Consider the following 15950-nt stretch of genomic DNA (forward strand, 5'->3'; position numbering starts at 1 on the left):
CCCTCACCCGGCCCTGGGTCCCCTCACCCGGCCCTGGGTCCCCTCACCCGGCCCCAGTCCCCTCACCTGGTCCCCTCACCTAGCCCCGGTCCCCCTCACCCAGTCCCTCTCACCCGGTCCCCTCACCCGGTCCCTCTCACCCAGCCCCAGTCCCCCTCACCCAGCCCTGGTCCCCCTCACCCAGTCCCTCTCACCTAGCCCCAGTCCCCCTCACCCAGCCCCAGTCCCCCTCACCCAGTCCCTCTCACCCGGTCCCCTCACCTGGTCCCCTCACCCGGCCCCAGTTCCCCTCACCCGGTCCCCTCACCTAGCCCCAGTCCCCCTCACCCGGCCCTGGTCCCCCTCACCCAGTCCCCCTCACCCAGCCTCAGTCCCCCTCACCCGGCCCTGGTCCCCCTCACCCAGCCCCAGTTCCCTTCACCTGGTCCCCTCACCCAGCCCCAGTCCCCCTCACCTGGTCCCCCTCACCCAGCCCCAGTCCCCCTCACCTGGTCCCCCTCACCCAGCCCAGTCCCCCTCACCGGCCACAGTCCCAACTTCTGAGGGCACTTAGAGCGTCTTGTGCTGCACAACTTAACGTGAGGGGTTCGAACAGGAGCCTTAGGTCCTGAGTCCTGGTGTCGTGTGGAGAGACCTGTGTGAGCTCTCGGCACCTGCAGTGTCTTCTCCAGTCACACCCTAATTGAACTTGTCATGCTTTAAAAACATGATTTTTCTTCTTTTCTTTTTTCTTTTTTAATATCTTATGGTAAACAACAATATAACAATGTTGCCTAAAAGTTTGAGAAGCGAGCAAATCGTCCTTGGTGACAGCCTCCTGCCCATCCTTGCTTGCTGTGCTCGTGTGCTTCCGTCAGGCACAGACCATGCTTGGTCTTCAGCTTGTTTATAAATGTTCTGACTTTTTATATGATAGCACGCAGCCTCAGGATGGTTTCGTTTCTGCCCTGTGGACAGAGGGACCAGCAGGTGACATATTCGGCTGCGTGTGCTTTCTGTCTGGTCTAATTGTTAAAGTCATGCCCCCAACCCTGCATCTCTCAGCTGCAGTCCTGGGAAGAAAGCTGGAACCCGGCTGTGCGGAAGGCTCCCTGGGACTGCTCACAGTTGCACTACGAGAGCTGAGGGCCGCCCTCACAGACCCCGCCCAGTACGATGGTGAGGATGGGCAGTGGGCGGGGCTGTCCACACTGGGGGTTCATGAACTCAGTGGCTGGTCTACCCCCTCGTGGTGGTAGCGGCCAGGGCTTATTCCTGTGAGTCAGCGTGTGGTGGTGAAGCCTGACCATGGAGCTGACTGGTGTCGAGGGTGTCGCCTCCCTTCAGACAGGATGGGAGACCCGTCGCTCAAGCTGTCATAAACCCTTGGCAGAAGGTGACTCCTGCTGTTTGGCATCCCAGCAGGACAGGGGATGGAGAGGAGGGTGGGTGACGTTACCAGGCGTGGGGTTTTGCTCGTCCCAGTGCCCGAGTGGCCGTGACACTGAGCCCTGAGCCTTTGCTGCTGTGTGTGAGTTGTGAGTGTGCTCTGGAGGAGGGGCCCGGACAGTGCAGAGCCCACAGTCGTGTACGAGTTATGAAAGAAAACACTGAGCTCCAGCTTTCAGGCTTTTGTGATAGAAAATACAGAATCCAAAACAATAGGCCACTTGTTACCTAGTAAGTGTGACAGACTTTATTTATTATGAATCCATTTTATTCGGGGAGGAAAGACTGCTCCGTGAGAGCCTTGCTGAGGAAATACTGACGACTCTGAGTTCCACAGCCTGCCGGGTGCCTGCAGGCCTCAGCCGCAGCTGTGCTGCGTGCGCGATGGGGTTGGGGGTGTGGCCTCTCAGAGCGGTGCTCCTGCGGAACGTGGTGTCCAGGGACCCTGGGGCCTGGCGGGACCACAGAGCTCCAGTAGAATGGCTGGAAGGTCAGGTCAGCCTTGTTTCCAAAGGCCCCAGAGCTTCCATCTCTACGCGGTGTGGTTGGCCCACTAGGCACCCACCTGCCCTCTGGTGCCCGGAGGCTGTGGTGTTTGCCATTGGCACACACAGTGGCAGCTGGGATGCGAACACGCATCGGGGAGAGGTGGCACGTGATTCAGACGAAGAAGTTAAATAACTGGCGAGGTTTGTGGTGGTGATGTAATGGGTCAACCCTGACATGTGCAGGGCAGGCGTGGTTGGCCTCTGCCGCACCACATGGTCCCCTAGTCTAGTCACTGCCACCTGCAGTGAGCCAGCCCTGGGTGCAGGCAGGCAGGCTTCTGTGCCCCCATCAGCCCCCTGGGCACCTCCTCCCCGCACCTCTACTCACCCGACTGGGCTTTTCCGTTTGCAGTTTTATCTGCTCAGGTTGCAGTGGTCTCTGAAAGGCTGAGCTCTGTCCTGGGCCACAGTGAGGACAGCAGCAGCTCTGAGGTCTCGAGGATCCAGCTCAGTGTCCTTGCTCCCAAACTGGAGCAGCGGGAGCAGCAGGTGCGTGTGGGACACCGGAGCTCAGCTGTCGCTCCTGCTGGGCTGTGCTCAAGAACTGAAAGCCCTTCTCTGCACTTTTTCTGCTACGGAAAGTGTGTACGTGGAGCAGACGTCAGGGTGCTCGGTACCCTGCCAGTGTGTGCAAAGAACATGCAGCAGAGGCCGTTGTGGCCCCACAGCCTAAAATGTTTGCTCTCTGCCCTGCTCTGTTCTGTAAAATCTCATGAGTGGAGATTGCCTGATAGCACATGGCCTGTCATGTTCCCAGAACTGGGAGTGGGGATTCTGTCCTCTCCAAATGCAAGCCTGTCACTTGTGTTTATGATACAAGACCTGGCACGCTCCTCTCGGGGCACTGGGCCCTCAGTGACATCTCTTCTCTCAGGTCGTGGATCTCCTGCTGACATCTTTTTGTCAGAACCTAATGGCAGCCTCCAGCTTTGCCCCACCGGACAGGTAGTCTGGGTAGTTAGAGCCATCCTGGGGACGGTGTGGTGCTCTGGGTGGGCCTCCTTTTGGAGCAGAACTCTCTATGTTCCGTGATGACAGTGGCCATCAGTTCCTAGTTCACTGGCTTCCCGCTGGTGGGGGGCCATGCTGACGTTTATGGGGGGGGGCTGTGTGTGACAGAAGTCGAGCATTGCTACAAGAGGCTCTGCTTTTGGGGGAGCACCCGGTTCCTACTAAGGCCTCCTCTGTCCAAGGGCTTGTATCCCAGACCCTGGGAGGGCTGTGTCGGATGGGGACAGGCCATTGTCTCTGTAGGCAGGGCTCCTGGGCCGCCCGTTTTGTGACAGCCACATGTGGACGCACACTCCTTCCTGCCGTGCTCGCCAGACTCTGCCAACTTCTCCGTCACCAGGTAGGGCTGCTGCCTCCCTACAGCTGGGAAGTGGGTGCCGCACCCTCCCTCTTGCAGAATCAGTTTTCATTCCCGTTTTAGGGCCCGAGCCTGAGTGCCTCGCATGTCCTGGGGTTGGCTGCTCTGGCCGTCCACCTTAGTGAGTCCAGGTCTGTGCTCCCGGAGGTTTGTGTGGGTCCTCCTAACCCCGCGAGCGGCCTCTCCATCCCTGAGTTCTTCGACAGCCTCCTGACTTGCCGGTCCAAGGAGTCCTCACTGTTCTGCCTCAAGTGAGTAGCTTCTCATGGTCCCTCAGTCACTTGTCTCCTCTGTTGAGAAAAGCGCAGATGGGACTCACAGATAGTGACGATTGGGCGTTTTGGTGTTTATTTTTCCAGAATCTTGTCTGTATGTATTTATGTGAGAGTGTTTGTTTCTGTTTCTAAAAATGGAGTCACATACTGCACTAAACTGCATGTAACGTTGGCACTAGACTGGCACCCTTGCACATTGCTCAGTGTCCTTCGGGCCAGTGAGAGAAGCTGTTATGTCTTGGGTTGCAGCCTCTGGTTAGGTTCCTGGTTCCCTGTGCTGAGCAGCCTCTGGTTAGGTTCCTGGTTCCCTGTGCTGAGCAGCCTCTGGTTAGGTTCCTGGTTCCCTGTGCTGAGCAGCCTCTGGTTAGGTTCCTGGTTCCCTGTGCTGAGCAGCCTCTGGTTAGGTTCCTGGTTCCCTGTGCTGAGCAGCCTCTGCAGCTGTTTCTCTAGGTACAGTCCCTACCTGTGGAATGCCTTGTCCAGAGGTAAACTCATCTTACAGGGCCTTGAGACCCATCATCCTGTAACTCTGGGCCAGCTTACACCCCATAGGTCCCTTAACGCAGTGGTCCCCAACCTTTTTTGGGCCACGGACCAGTTTAATGTCAGAAAATATTTTCACGGACCGGTCTTTAGGGTGGGATGGCTAAATGTATCATGTGACCAAGACAAGTGTCAAGAGTGAGTTTTAGACGGATATAACAGAGGGAATCTGTTCATTTTAAAAAAATAAAACATCGTTCAGACTTAAATATAAATAAAACGGAAATAATGTAAGTTATTTATTCTTTCTCTGCGGACCGGTACCAAATGGCCCACGGACCGGTACCGGTCCGCGGCCCAGGGGTTGAGGACCACTGCCTTAAGGCACCAGTGTGCCAGGCCTGGGGTGGGCCCGTCTCCTCCCGTCTGTGCCGGGGTGCCTGCTGAGTCAGTGGTTTGGAGCACGCAGGGTGGCAGGTGCTGAGGACAGGTGGTGTGTCGGAGTGAGATCAGCCGCCCGGGTTGGGCAGGGCTTCCTGGTGGGAGGGCTCTGAGGGGCAGTTGTTGGCTGGGCTGGGGTCGAGGTTCTATGACAGAGCTGACGAAGCGTGAGGAGTGGGAGGGACAAACAGCAGAAATGCTGCCTCAGGCCACTGCCCAGCCGACGTCCACACTGTCCACACCAGGAGGCAGAAGGGCCAGCCCCCACCCTGTCCCCCTCGTGGGCGTTTGGCAACACTGACATGACAGCAGTCCCCACTGGAGTCAGTCCTGTAGGCGCCCACTTCCTTGCCGCCTTCCTGACTTCCTCTGGGCCCAGGGTCAGTCTGTCCTGGTCAGTCTTCCTCCTCTGAGTCTCAGCCTACAATGTGGACAGAGCTCAGACCAGACAGATGTGCCATGGGGCCACTTCCCCAGTGCTCAGGAGCTGAGGCCGAGGGTGGACGCACAGGCCCCCTGGTTTTGAAGGCACACTGGGTGAGATTTACTTCCCTTCATCCCTTATGGTGCAGGTCACATTTCTAGGTTAGAATTTGTTTTCCATTTTCAGATTTTGTACTGCGGCAATTTCTTACTCTTTGTGTAAGTTTTCTTCCCAGTCACGTGATGCTTGGTGCAGCTGCTTCTCTCCAGGCCTTATAAAAAAGGTAGGTCTCTCAGGTTCCTTTTCTCCGTCCTCCTGAGTCTCTGGGCTTTATGCAGGGTTCCCAGGCCCGTGGCCATTGTTTATCAGACTGGCTGCCGGGGCCAGTGGCTGCCTTTTCCTCCTGTTCCAAGTTAGAAGGAGAGTTGTAAGATGACAACTTCACGCATTCCTCCCTTTTTAAAAAGAAACAGACTGATATTTATAAAATAGGTAAATTAAAAGATAGCCTGACCAAGTGGTGGCGCAGTGGATAGAGCGTCGGACTGGGATGCTGAGGACCCAGGTTCAAGACCTCAAGGTCGCCAGTTTGAGCGCGGGTTCATCTGGTTTGAGCAAAAAAAGCTCACCAGCTTGGACCCAAGGTCTCTGGCTCAAGCAAGGGGTTACTTGGTCTGCTGAAGGCCCATGGTCAAGGCACATATGAGAAAGCAAACAATGAACAACTAAGGTGTCGCAACGAAAAACTGATGATTGATGCTTCTCATCTCTCCATTCCTGTCTGTCTGTCCTTATTTATCCCTCTCTCTGACTCTCTCTGTCTCTGTAAAAAAATTAAAAAATATATATAAGTTTTCATTGAAGAGTGTCTTCCCATTCAAAGAATTCCAGATTTCCTCTGGAGAGTTCCTCCTGTGAATGCTTGTTACACTTACTAGGAGATGAGAAATTTTAAGTGTTAGAGACCTTAAATGTTAGCAGTGCTGCTGAGGTGGCTGCTGCTCCTGCAGAGGTTTTGGGAGCGTCGCCTGTGAGGTTTGAACTTGGCTCTCAGTCAAGCTCTGCATTAGGATCGACTGAGACGCTGTAAGAGCCCTGCCCGGGCCTGACCGGCCGATGTTGTTGTGGGAACTTCGTCCCAGGTGCCAGTTAAAAGCATTGGACGAAGAGCAGGGGTGGCCCCAGCAAGGAAGTCCCAATTCCTGTGTGGTCCAGCCTACACTTGAGAAAAACGGGGGATGTCTCACCTCCTAAAGTGCAAGGGGGTACAAATTAACACGCTGGCCAGGCTTTGCTCCTCCAGTGCGCACTCCTCGAGCAGACGCCCGTGTCGGCCAAGGCGTGGGCGGCGCCGCCCTGTGGAGGGCGGGTCAGACCCAGCCATTCTGCGTCCAGGCGTCAGCCCAGGGAAGGCCTCCTGTGTGCCAAGGGTTTCGAGTAGGTCTCATGGAGGCGCTATCTGTCACTGGGCGCCTGCATGCCCCATGAGGGAAGGGCGAGGCCCCCACAGGTGACATAGGGTCTCTGCACCCTGCTGTACACAGCCAGGTTATTACTGAACCTCACAGACACATCCCTCTCTTTTCAGTTTCAGTTTGTTGTGCTCCGATTGTTCTCAGAAGCCCGAGGCCCTCTCTCTGCAGAGGACACAGGCGGCCTTCCCTGGGGGCCCTTCTGCCTGCCCCCCGCAGACTGGCAGCGAGCCGCCCTCTGTCTGTGGAGACAGACAGCCTTCCAGGAACTGTTGAAAGAGAAGGAATTTCATGTAGGTCCCTCTGCCCTTCCCTTGCTTCTCACCTAGACCCAACTCCTGGGCTTGTGAGTACAGATCTGGGGCCTGCGGATGTGGCGGGCAGGAAGCTGGCCTGACCTAGTCGTACCTGCGCAGCACAGATGTGGCTTTGGTTGAAATTGTCATTGGGATCATTGTAGCGTCACATGCAGGTGTAAGGAATCAGAGAGAAAGATGCCTGTGCTATTTGCCTGGCTTCCCCCAACAGGAACATTTTGCAAAGAATTTTAAGAGTGAGTAAAACTGTTTCAAACGTGTGCCAGGCTCTGATTTGGGGCCGGGCTTCTCTGAGCACAGTCCTGGGAGCCTCGCCACTCCAGCCCGTGTGACCCTGCTGCTCCTCTCTGCTTCCCTTTCATAACTTATTTCTTGGGTGTTTGCCTGCTTGTTTTGGTCTTGAGAGAAAAAAAATAATCAATTGTTTTCTCAATTCTTTTATTGTTAACCATATCATTTATACAAGAGTAGGTCTGACAGTCTTGTTTAATGTGGGAAGCAATGATGTGGGGAATAGCCACACTCACTGATAGCTGGTGCCTCCCCTGAGCCTCCGGGTCACTGTCCTGGCCCTGGGTCATCGTGGCCCTGACCCTGGTTTAACCCTATGCATGTTCCTGAGCACTGCTGCTGTATGTTGCCTGGCTTTGGTCCTTACGCCACTGTAACGTGTTTCTGTGACATGCTTTTTGACACTTAGTGTTCGATTCTAAGATTACTCCGCATTGATATGTGGAATTGTTCCAAGGATTTGAATATAAGAAATACGCTCCTGTGAGTGTTTGAAGCACGATGTTGTTGCGGTGCTGTTGAGCGCTGCCACAGGCACCTGCTCAACCCGGCAGTGTGCTGGGGCAGTCGCTCCAAAGGCACCGTGTCCCCGTTTCAGTGAGCTTCACGCTCCCTTCACAGTGAGCAGCAGACCAGCTCTTCATCGAGGCCTGGGGCTGACATCTCAGTCCAGCAGTGGAGGTGGTCAGAGGGGGGGGCATTCTGACCGTGTGAGGGTGCTTGCCTGTGGGGTGCTGGTCCACTGGAGCTGTGGTTTCCAGGTTCCCTCCTCATGGTGACACTCAGGTGGCCCTCTTCTCAGTTAACTTACAGGGACTGGGTGCAGCAGGAACTGGAAATTCAACCCGAAGTGGATTTTCTTTCAGGGATGGAAAAGTAAGTGTTTAAAGGGTTCTGCCCTTCAAAATGTTATACCATCTTCTACATTGTCTTAAAGTCTTGAGTTTTGTCGTATCTTTAACATAATGTTCAGTTTAGCATATTACCTATGAGCACAGTTTCATTCATTTCTTTAAGAAACATTGAGCTCCAGTTTGCTAGGCACTTCTAGAATGTTCTAGAAACTGGGGGATGCCTGGTAAATGAGACATGCCTCTCCATGTGGCCCCTTCTCCCCTGATACTGCTGACTGGTCACTCTGGTCAGGGAACTGCACAGAGCTGACACCCGTGTGGGCCTTGGACAGTACTTGTCTATGTGAGACAGCGGATTGGCGGTAGGCATGTGCTCTGAGGACACCGGGCAGGGCTATGGGAGTGCGTGCCCAGAGAAGGGGCAGCAAGGGCAGCAAGCACACGCTCCCCAAGGTGTGGACGGAGCTGTTGGATGTGGTGAGGATCTGTGATGGGCCTGCCCACATTGTCTGCTCAGGGGTCCTGAGCATGTTCTCAGCTGGTATCTGCTGGCCCACGCGGCCACCTGCCACATGGGAAGAGCACAGGCAGCCCACTGAGAAGGCCGAGGGCTGGGCATGTGCCCAGTGGAGCACCAGCTGTGAGGGGTGGCTCTGGGAGTGGGTCAGTCAAGGTCTGCGGGCTGATAATAGACCATCAGGAGGTCTGGTGTGCTGCTCTGGGCATGGAAGTGGGGTGTTGACAGGGCCCGTGGGTTTGGGGATGCAGGTCAGGAAGGGCATGGGAGTCCAAGGGGGCAGCTGAGGACAAGGGTCAGCCTCGGCCATCCCCCAGCCCCACTGTGCTTTGTGAGGTCAGAGACCCTTTCCACTCACATGGAGTGCCACACTTGTTCTGTGGTGTCAGATTTTGGATGGAACAATACAGAAAGTTTGGAAAGGAAAGGCTGTGGCAATGGAAAGAACAGCTAACTGCTTTTCCCAACAACGTGGGTTTTGTTTCCTTGTGCCAGGCTAGCTTTGGGAGGGCTTTGTGTACATGCTCACACACCCTGCCCTTTCTGGCCTCCTCTCTCCAGCAGGAAAGGAAGGGGTTCTTTTTCTGGTGTGAAGGTTTGTGACCATTTAATGCATCCTGAGCTCACTGCATGTGGACATTGTGTTTGCACCTATTCTGGGGTTTTCTGTTAATTACTAGAAATAGGCCCTGGCCGGTTGGCTCAGTGGTAGAGCGTTGGCCTGGTGTGCAGTAGTCCCGGGTTCAATTCCCGGCCAGGGCACACAGGAGAAGCGCCCATCTGCTTCTCCACCCCTCCCCCTCTCCTTCCTCTCTGTCTCTCTCTTCCCCTCCCGCAGCCGAGGCTCCATTGGAGCAAAGTTGGCCGGGGCGCTGAGAATGGCTCTGTGGCCTCTGCCTCAGGCGCTAGAATGGCTCTGGTTGCAACAGAGCATCGCCCCCTGGTGGGCATGCTGGGTGGATCCCAGTCGGGCGCATGGCGGGAGTCTGTCTGACTGCCTCCCCATTTCTGGCTTCGGAAAAATACAACAACAACAAAAGAATTACTACAAATACTTGGGTGGATCCGCACAGTTCAGATGGGGAAAGCTCACGGTCGTCCTTGCCCACTCATGTTCGAGTGGGAGTGTCTCTGCTGTGTTTAGTTTGTCCTCAGACCCTCCCTGTGAGCCGCTCTCCACATCTGGACACCTGTGCTGTGGATCTGGGGCAGCTCACAGCACCCTGGGAGGATTCCTCTGCCTCTGTTCCCAGCTCAGCGGGTGTGGGTGGCCCCTGAGAGGTTCTTCATTGGTGGTTGAGGGCCTTCCTGCAGCCCCAGGCCGCCTGGTCCCAGCTCTGCAATGCTGTGCCCCTCACCGGAGCTCACATCTCGCTGCGGGGCCCCTGCTTGCAGTCATTCTCAGCGCAGACCTGGTGTTTGCTGTGCAGGTGGGACTTCCACCAGTGGGCCATCCGTGAGCACTTCCTCCCCATGCCCACCGCCTTAGGGGGCTGCGATGGAGACCTGGAGACCGCGTGCACCATCCTTGTCAGCGTGCTCATGGACTTCTGCCAAAGGTCAGGAATGCTGATGCCAAAAGGCATCTTCTCATTTCTTTAGTTCTGAGAATGGTTTTATTTCCCTCAGTTCTATTTGTTATCCAAAGCACAATTGAACATACTTCGATAGCAAGTCTGAGTTTATTTGAAATAAAGGCAAGCTTACTGAACCAGTTTCTTTTGTGTACGTTTGCCAGTGGCAACGACTTCATTTTTCTGCTTTGCCACCTGAAATTTAGGGTCAGCGAATGTGGTGAGAGGAAGGAGGCATCTTTGTCTTGTCCCTGATCTTAGGAGGAAAGTTTTCAGTTTTTTGTCATTTGGTGTGAGGTTAGCTGTGTGGTTTTCATAACTGCTCTTCTCTTAGCTTGTGGAGTGTTTTTAATCTTGAAAAGGGTATTGAATTTTGTCTAATGCTTTATCTGCATCTATTGATGGTACATGGTTGTCTTTTATTCTGCTAATATGTGTGTTGTATTAGCTGTTTTCTGGATGGTGAACCACCCTCGTGTCCTTGGACTAAGTCCCAGTAGGTCATAGTACAGAACTGTTTTTGTAGGCTGCTGGATGTTGCGCGTATTTTGTCACAGAGGGTTTGCCGTTGATGACTGGGACTGCTCGCCACTGTGGAGGCAGGAGGAGAAGCAGGAACGCTACAGAAGCTATGAGATACTCAGAGGCTTTTGTTGTGTTTTTGTTTCAGTTCAAGGAGTTACGGCCATTCAGAGAATTCTGATTTGGTTTTTGGTGGCTACAAGGGAAATGGGGATGTTTTTTCAAGATTGCAGGTGAGTTAGATGTAAAACTTGGTATGCTCACTATGTTAAGCCATCTGTTACTGAGGCATTTGTAGTGAATATCCCTGATGGGTTCCAAGGCAAATGGAGCGTGGTGGCCCAGACCCAGAGGGACAGGTGCTCTGTGAATAGGCCCAGTGAACATCATGAAAATACAGAAACCAAAGCTGTAACGCTGGAACCATCTCCAAGCTTTGGGACACTTGTGAAAGTAGAGGCGGCAGTTAAGAAAATACCAACTCTGGTAATAAAAAGCTTGCTACCCCACTACCTCCTGCTTCACTCTTGGCTATTCCACTTGGGTGTCTAGAAGTAAGATAAGTGACTCCACCGGGCGGAGGGCCAGCAGTGCAGTGTCACAGGGTGGGCTGGCACCTTCCCGGGCAGCTGGGCTCTCTCACCCAAGCAGTAGCACCCGGAGAGCAAGCACACGGTGCAGTCAGCGTGCCGCTCTCCTCGAACCTGCCCAGGCGTGAAGGTCAGGCCCACGGTGACGTGGAGAGCCTGCCTTCAGAGGTTCTGTTCTTCAGGGTTCTGTGTGTGGACGTCATGCTTCCTGGTGGCGTTCCTGCTGACTGTCAGTGCCTGGATTTAGGAAGTGGACTTGACGGGGAGGCTGTGGAGGCTGTGGTTTGGAACACTGGGGAAATTGACTTAGAAATGAGTGACAATCCCACAAAAAAGAGACCCAACTGCCTCAGCCCCTCACCTTGACCTCTTGCTCCCCACATTCATCATGACAGATGTAAAAGGAGGAGTGACCAGGGGTGTCAGACAGCCGAGGCCCAGGTGACTGGTGGGGCAGGGATTTGCAGGCTGTGCGGCTGCTCATGGCAGGCCCCTGAGTGTGGGAGACTGCATGTGTGCACTCTGGTGTCCATCGCATGCCTGCGGTGCAGGTCCTGACCTGTGCGATGCACCTCCCGTGAGTGCCTGCACACGGTACGTGCAGGGTGAGAGCCAGTGACACAGTGCAGCCAGCAGCTGTGGGTGAGCCTGCACACGGTACGTGCAGGGTGAGAGCCAGTGACACACAGTGCAGCCAGTAGCTGTGGGTGAGCCTGCACACGGTGCGTGCAGGGTGAGAGCCAGTGACACAGTGCAGCCAGCAGCTGTGGGTGAGCCTGCACACGGTGCGTGCAGGGTGAGAGCCAGTGACACAGTGCAGCCAGCAGCTGTGGGTGAGCCTGCACACGGTGCGTGCAGGGTGAGAGCCAGTGACACACAGTGCAGCCAGTAGCTGTGGGTGAGCCTGCACACGGTGCGTGCAGGGTGAGAGCCAGTGACACAGTGCAGCCAGTAGCTGTGGGTGAGCCTGCACACGGTACGTGCAGGGTGAGAGCCAGTGACACAGTGCAGCCAGCAGCTGTGGGTGAGCCTGCACACGGTACGTGCAGGGTGAGAGCCAGTGACACACAGTGCAGCCAGTAGCTGTGGGTGAGCCTGCACACGGTGCGTGCAGGGTGAGAGCCAGTGACACACAGTGCAGCCAGTAGCTGTGGGTGAGCCTGCACACGGTGCGTGCAGGGTGAGAGCCAGTGACACACAGTGCAGCCAGTAGCTGTGGGTGAGCCTGCACACGGTGCGTGCAGGGTGAGAGCCAGTGACACAGTGCAGCCAGTAGCTGTGGGTGAGCCTGCACACGGTGCGTGCAGGGTGAGAGCCAGTGACACAGTGCAGCCAGCAGCTGTGGGTGAGCCTGCACACGGTACGTGCAGGGTGAGAGCCAGTGACACACAGTGCAGCCAGTAGCTGTGGGTGAGCCTGCACACGGTGCGTGCAGGGTGAGAGCCAGTGACACACAGTGCAGCCAGTAGCTGTGGGTGAGCCTGCACACGGTACGTGCAGGGTGAGAGCCAGTGACACACAGTGCAGCCAGTAGCTGTGGGTGAGCCTGGGCAAAAGGTATTCTTTGTACTATTCTTATTTTTGCAATTTTCTAATGATTTCAAGTAAAAAGCCTTTTCCCACTTACCCCTTTGAGCTGCTGTGAAGAACTCTCTCCTAAGCTCATCTCAGGGTCCTGATTGGAGCAGACAGGACGTCCCGGGGACTTTATGCCTTCACACGTGGGAACAGAGAACCACCAGAACCAGAAACAAAAGTGCGTGACTGTAGCGGCCTTGCTTTTCCCTAGGAGATGGCTGCTGACCTGGAGCAGGGCCTAGCAGTGTCCCTCAGCCGCATGCCCTCTCGGGGACACTTCCTCTTCGGAGTTTTCCAGAGACGGCTCCAGCCTCTGGCAGGCAGGTGGAGCATGGCCTCCCACCTTCAGAGACAGCGGGAGCTGCTCATGTACAAATGGTAACAGCACCTGTCACTTGTGCCTGTCCCCCCGACCCCAGCCTGTAATGTGGCATCTTCTCAGGGTCCCGTGGAGAGCAGGGCCCAGAGGTATGAAAGTCACTCTGGAGTATAGCCTTCCTGCTCAGGCTCAGAATCCCTCTGCTGAAGATGTAGCTGAGAAAACTGTTACAATAAGGAAGACCGTGTGTGCTTACAGCGTGTATAATGGTGTCGTGTGCCAGAGTCCTCCAGTTACAGGAGCTGCTCAGACTGGTGCACCTGCTTCTTGTGCAACTTAAATGAAGGTTTTGGTCACACACTGAGTGTCTGGCCTGGGGTCCAGGTGCTCAGCACAGCCCCAGGCTGGGGCTGGTGGGGGCTGTAGACAAAAAACACTGTGGTTGCCTGACCTGTGGTGGCACAGTGGATAAAGCGTCGACCTGTAATGCTGAGGTCGCCGGTTCAAAACCCTGGGCTTGCCTGGTCAAGGCACATATGGGAGTTGATGCTTCCTGCTCCTCCCCCCTTCTCTCTCTCTCTCTCTCTCACTCTCCTCTCTAAAAATTAATAAATAAATTAAAAAAAAAAAAAAAAAAAAACAACTGTGGTTCCAATAGTGAGTGGGGGTGAGAGGTGGTTCCTTACGGCCCTGAGGGCTGAGTTCCCAGGAAGCCACTTGAGGCTGTGCCTCCACCCTTGACATGCTGCCTCCACTCTAAGGATCCTCCTTGGCCTCCCTCCCTCCATCCTCGTCAGCGTCCCCTGGGCAGAACAGCCGGCCACTCCCGACTGCACCGAGTTCTTCCACTTGGTCAACTCGGAGCTGGTAGGTGCAAGCTCGGGACATGGGTGAGGCACGATTTGGTCACTGAGGCGTGGTTCCTCCTGTGGGTCTTGATTCTGAGGGGTGTGCAGCCCTGCCTGCCCACAGCCAGTGTGGGCCAGCAAGATGCAGGTGTGGGCTTGCCCCCTCCACAAGACTGCCCTTGGTCTTCATAGTTTGGACCAAGGAATGTTGCAAACCATTTGCTTGCCACACAACTCTCTCTTTTCAATTTTGACTGTGGGTGATGCTGGGACCACACCGCCGCCTGCCAGGTGGCCTGTTTCCTTCTATTTGGAAGGTGCTCAGGGTCCTTACTTACAGGGTCAGTAAGGTGACGGGTAAATGTGCCGCCTGCACACTTCAGGGAAGAGCCTCTACTGGGAGGTGTGTTTCTAGTTTTTAGAAAAGCACAGATATGACTAGAGAGTGAACTAAAATTCCACTCAGTCACAGAGCTGCTTCCCCACCTCCTGGGTGCCCGGCTGCCTGGAGTCCCCCGTGTTAGTGCCAGATGTGTGGGGAGGCGGTGAGCAGGGAAGGTTCCAGGATAGTGTGTAGCCAACCCTCCACTGCCCGTAGTGGTGTTGAGAGCGGGCAGCGGTCCCTGCAGCCCCCCCTGAGAGACGCTGACCCTGCCCTCCCGCCAGGGGCTCCTCTCTCACTGGCCTGGCTTGTTTTGCAGAGAAACTTCTGTTCTCATAGAGGTGCCCTGACGCATGACATCACTGCCCACTTCTTCAGGGTAATGCCCTCTGCCTCCCACCTGGCCTGCACAGACCGCCCAGGCCGGGTCCCCGTGTCCAGTGCTGCTTGGAAGCCAGTCTTCAGGGCCTGGGTTCACCTGCAAACAGCTCAGCTGTGGTGCGCTCTCTCACGCAGGGGCTCCTCAACGCCTGCTCCCGAAGCCAAGACCCCTCGCAGACGGCCGACCTGACCTTGACCGCCTGCCAGACCCAGTGCCCCTTGCTTCTGACCTCTGCCCTGGTAGGCCCAGCCGTCCTCCCAGGCTGTTGTCTGTTTCCCACTAAACCCTCATCCAGCTACTCTGGGATGAGCGGGGGAAGGAGCACGTGTCACAACACGGGTGGGTGACAGGCCCAGCGCCTGCCTCAGGCAGCCCAGGAACCTGGACGTGTAGAAGGAGCACGCCCTTCCTGCGTGTGGGCGCTTGTCCAGTCACCGCCTGGGCTGCGTGGGCTGAGGTTGGCCAGCAGCAGCCTGTGCTCTCCTCTGGGTGTGCTTTTGTGTTCGCTGCATCTGCCATCTTGGTTTTTGTCGCAGGACGGAGAGCAGAGGTCCCCTCAGCCCCCGCTGGCTGTGCTGGTGGGGCCAGTGGGGCCTTCGCTGGCTCTCTTAGTGCCCTGACAACACGGCTTTCTCACTCCCTTTCCTATCTCACTGGTGGGATTCTGACACGAGCTGCGTGGGACCAAACTCCCTCACGGGGTAGTGGTGGGGTGACGTGTCCTGTTTTAAACACCAGCACTCAGTGGGGATGTTGGAGCCCCCGGCTGAGCCCTCAGGGAGTGTGGCTGGCTCCACACAGGCACCGCCTTAGGCACGGCCTCCATCCTGTGTCCTTGGCATGGGGTTGAAGGTGCCTCATGGAATGGTTCTGAGCCTCTCTTAAATGGCTCGCGTGAGATCCTGCCCTTGACCTTAAGAAGCATTAGATAAATGTGAGCCAGGCTGGGGGTTGTTGGCTGGCAGGGTCGACATCTCTTGCCCAACCTCAGTGGTCACAAAATAGTCACCCTGATCTGTTTGTGATCTCTGTCTGGCAGCTGTGGTGGCCACGCCTGGAGCCCGAGCTCCACTCTCGGTGGAGGGGCCTCCAGAGCCCACTGCCCCGGGCGTTGCAGAGGCTGTGTGAGGCCTGGCAGTTTGCCAGCAGGTAGGTGCTGGCTGTGGGACATGGGGAGGAAGTGTGGACAGTTTTTGCTTGTTTAAGTGAGAGGAGGGGAGACAGACTCCTGCAAGCTCCCCGACTAGGATCCATACGGCAACCCGTCTTGGGCTGATGCTTGAATCAACCGAGCTATTCTCGGCACCTAAGGCCAGTGCTCGAACCAGTCAAGCCT

The 15950-nt window shown here is 55.7% G+C and overlaps 1 protein-coding gene across 1 annotated transcript in view; it reads left to right on the plus strand.

Annotated features, from left to right (window-relative positions):
* FANCA (FA complementation group A) overlaps positions 1–15950 on the plus strand; it is a 43363-nt gene that overhangs the window by 22357 nt on the left and 5056 nt on the right. Inside the window, exons 22-36 of the mRNA XM_066242447.1 lie at positions 1045–1158; positions 2329–2465; positions 2851–2921; positions 3231–3327; positions 3409–3596; positions 5155–5251; positions 6557–6733; positions 7851–7924; positions 9850–9978; positions 10664–10748; positions 12895–13061; positions 13764–13869; positions 14552–14611; positions 14749–14853; positions 15654–15763. Coding sequence (XP_066098544.1) covers positions 1045–1158; positions 2329–2465; positions 2851–2921; positions 3231–3327; positions 3409–3596; positions 5155–5251; positions 6557–6733; positions 7851–7924; positions 9850–9978; positions 10664–10748; positions 12895–13061; positions 13764–13869; positions 14552–14611; positions 14749–14853; positions 15654–15763 — 1717 coding nt within the window. The remainder of the gene's footprint in view (positions 1–1044; positions 1159–2328; positions 2466–2850; positions 2922–3230; positions 3328–3408; positions 3597–5154; positions 5252–6556; positions 6734–7850; positions 7925–9849; positions 9979–10663; positions 10749–12894; positions 13062–13763; positions 13870–14551; positions 14612–14748; positions 14854–15653; positions 15764–15950) is intronic.

Source organism: Saccopteryx bilineata, chromosome 9, assembly GCF_036850765.1.
Source record: "Saccopteryx bilineata isolate mSacBil1 chromosome 9, mSacBil1_pri_phased_curated, whole genome shotgun sequence".
NCBI classification, from domain to species: domain Eukaryota; kingdom Metazoa; phylum Chordata; class Mammalia; order Chiroptera; family Emballonuridae; genus Saccopteryx; species Saccopteryx bilineata.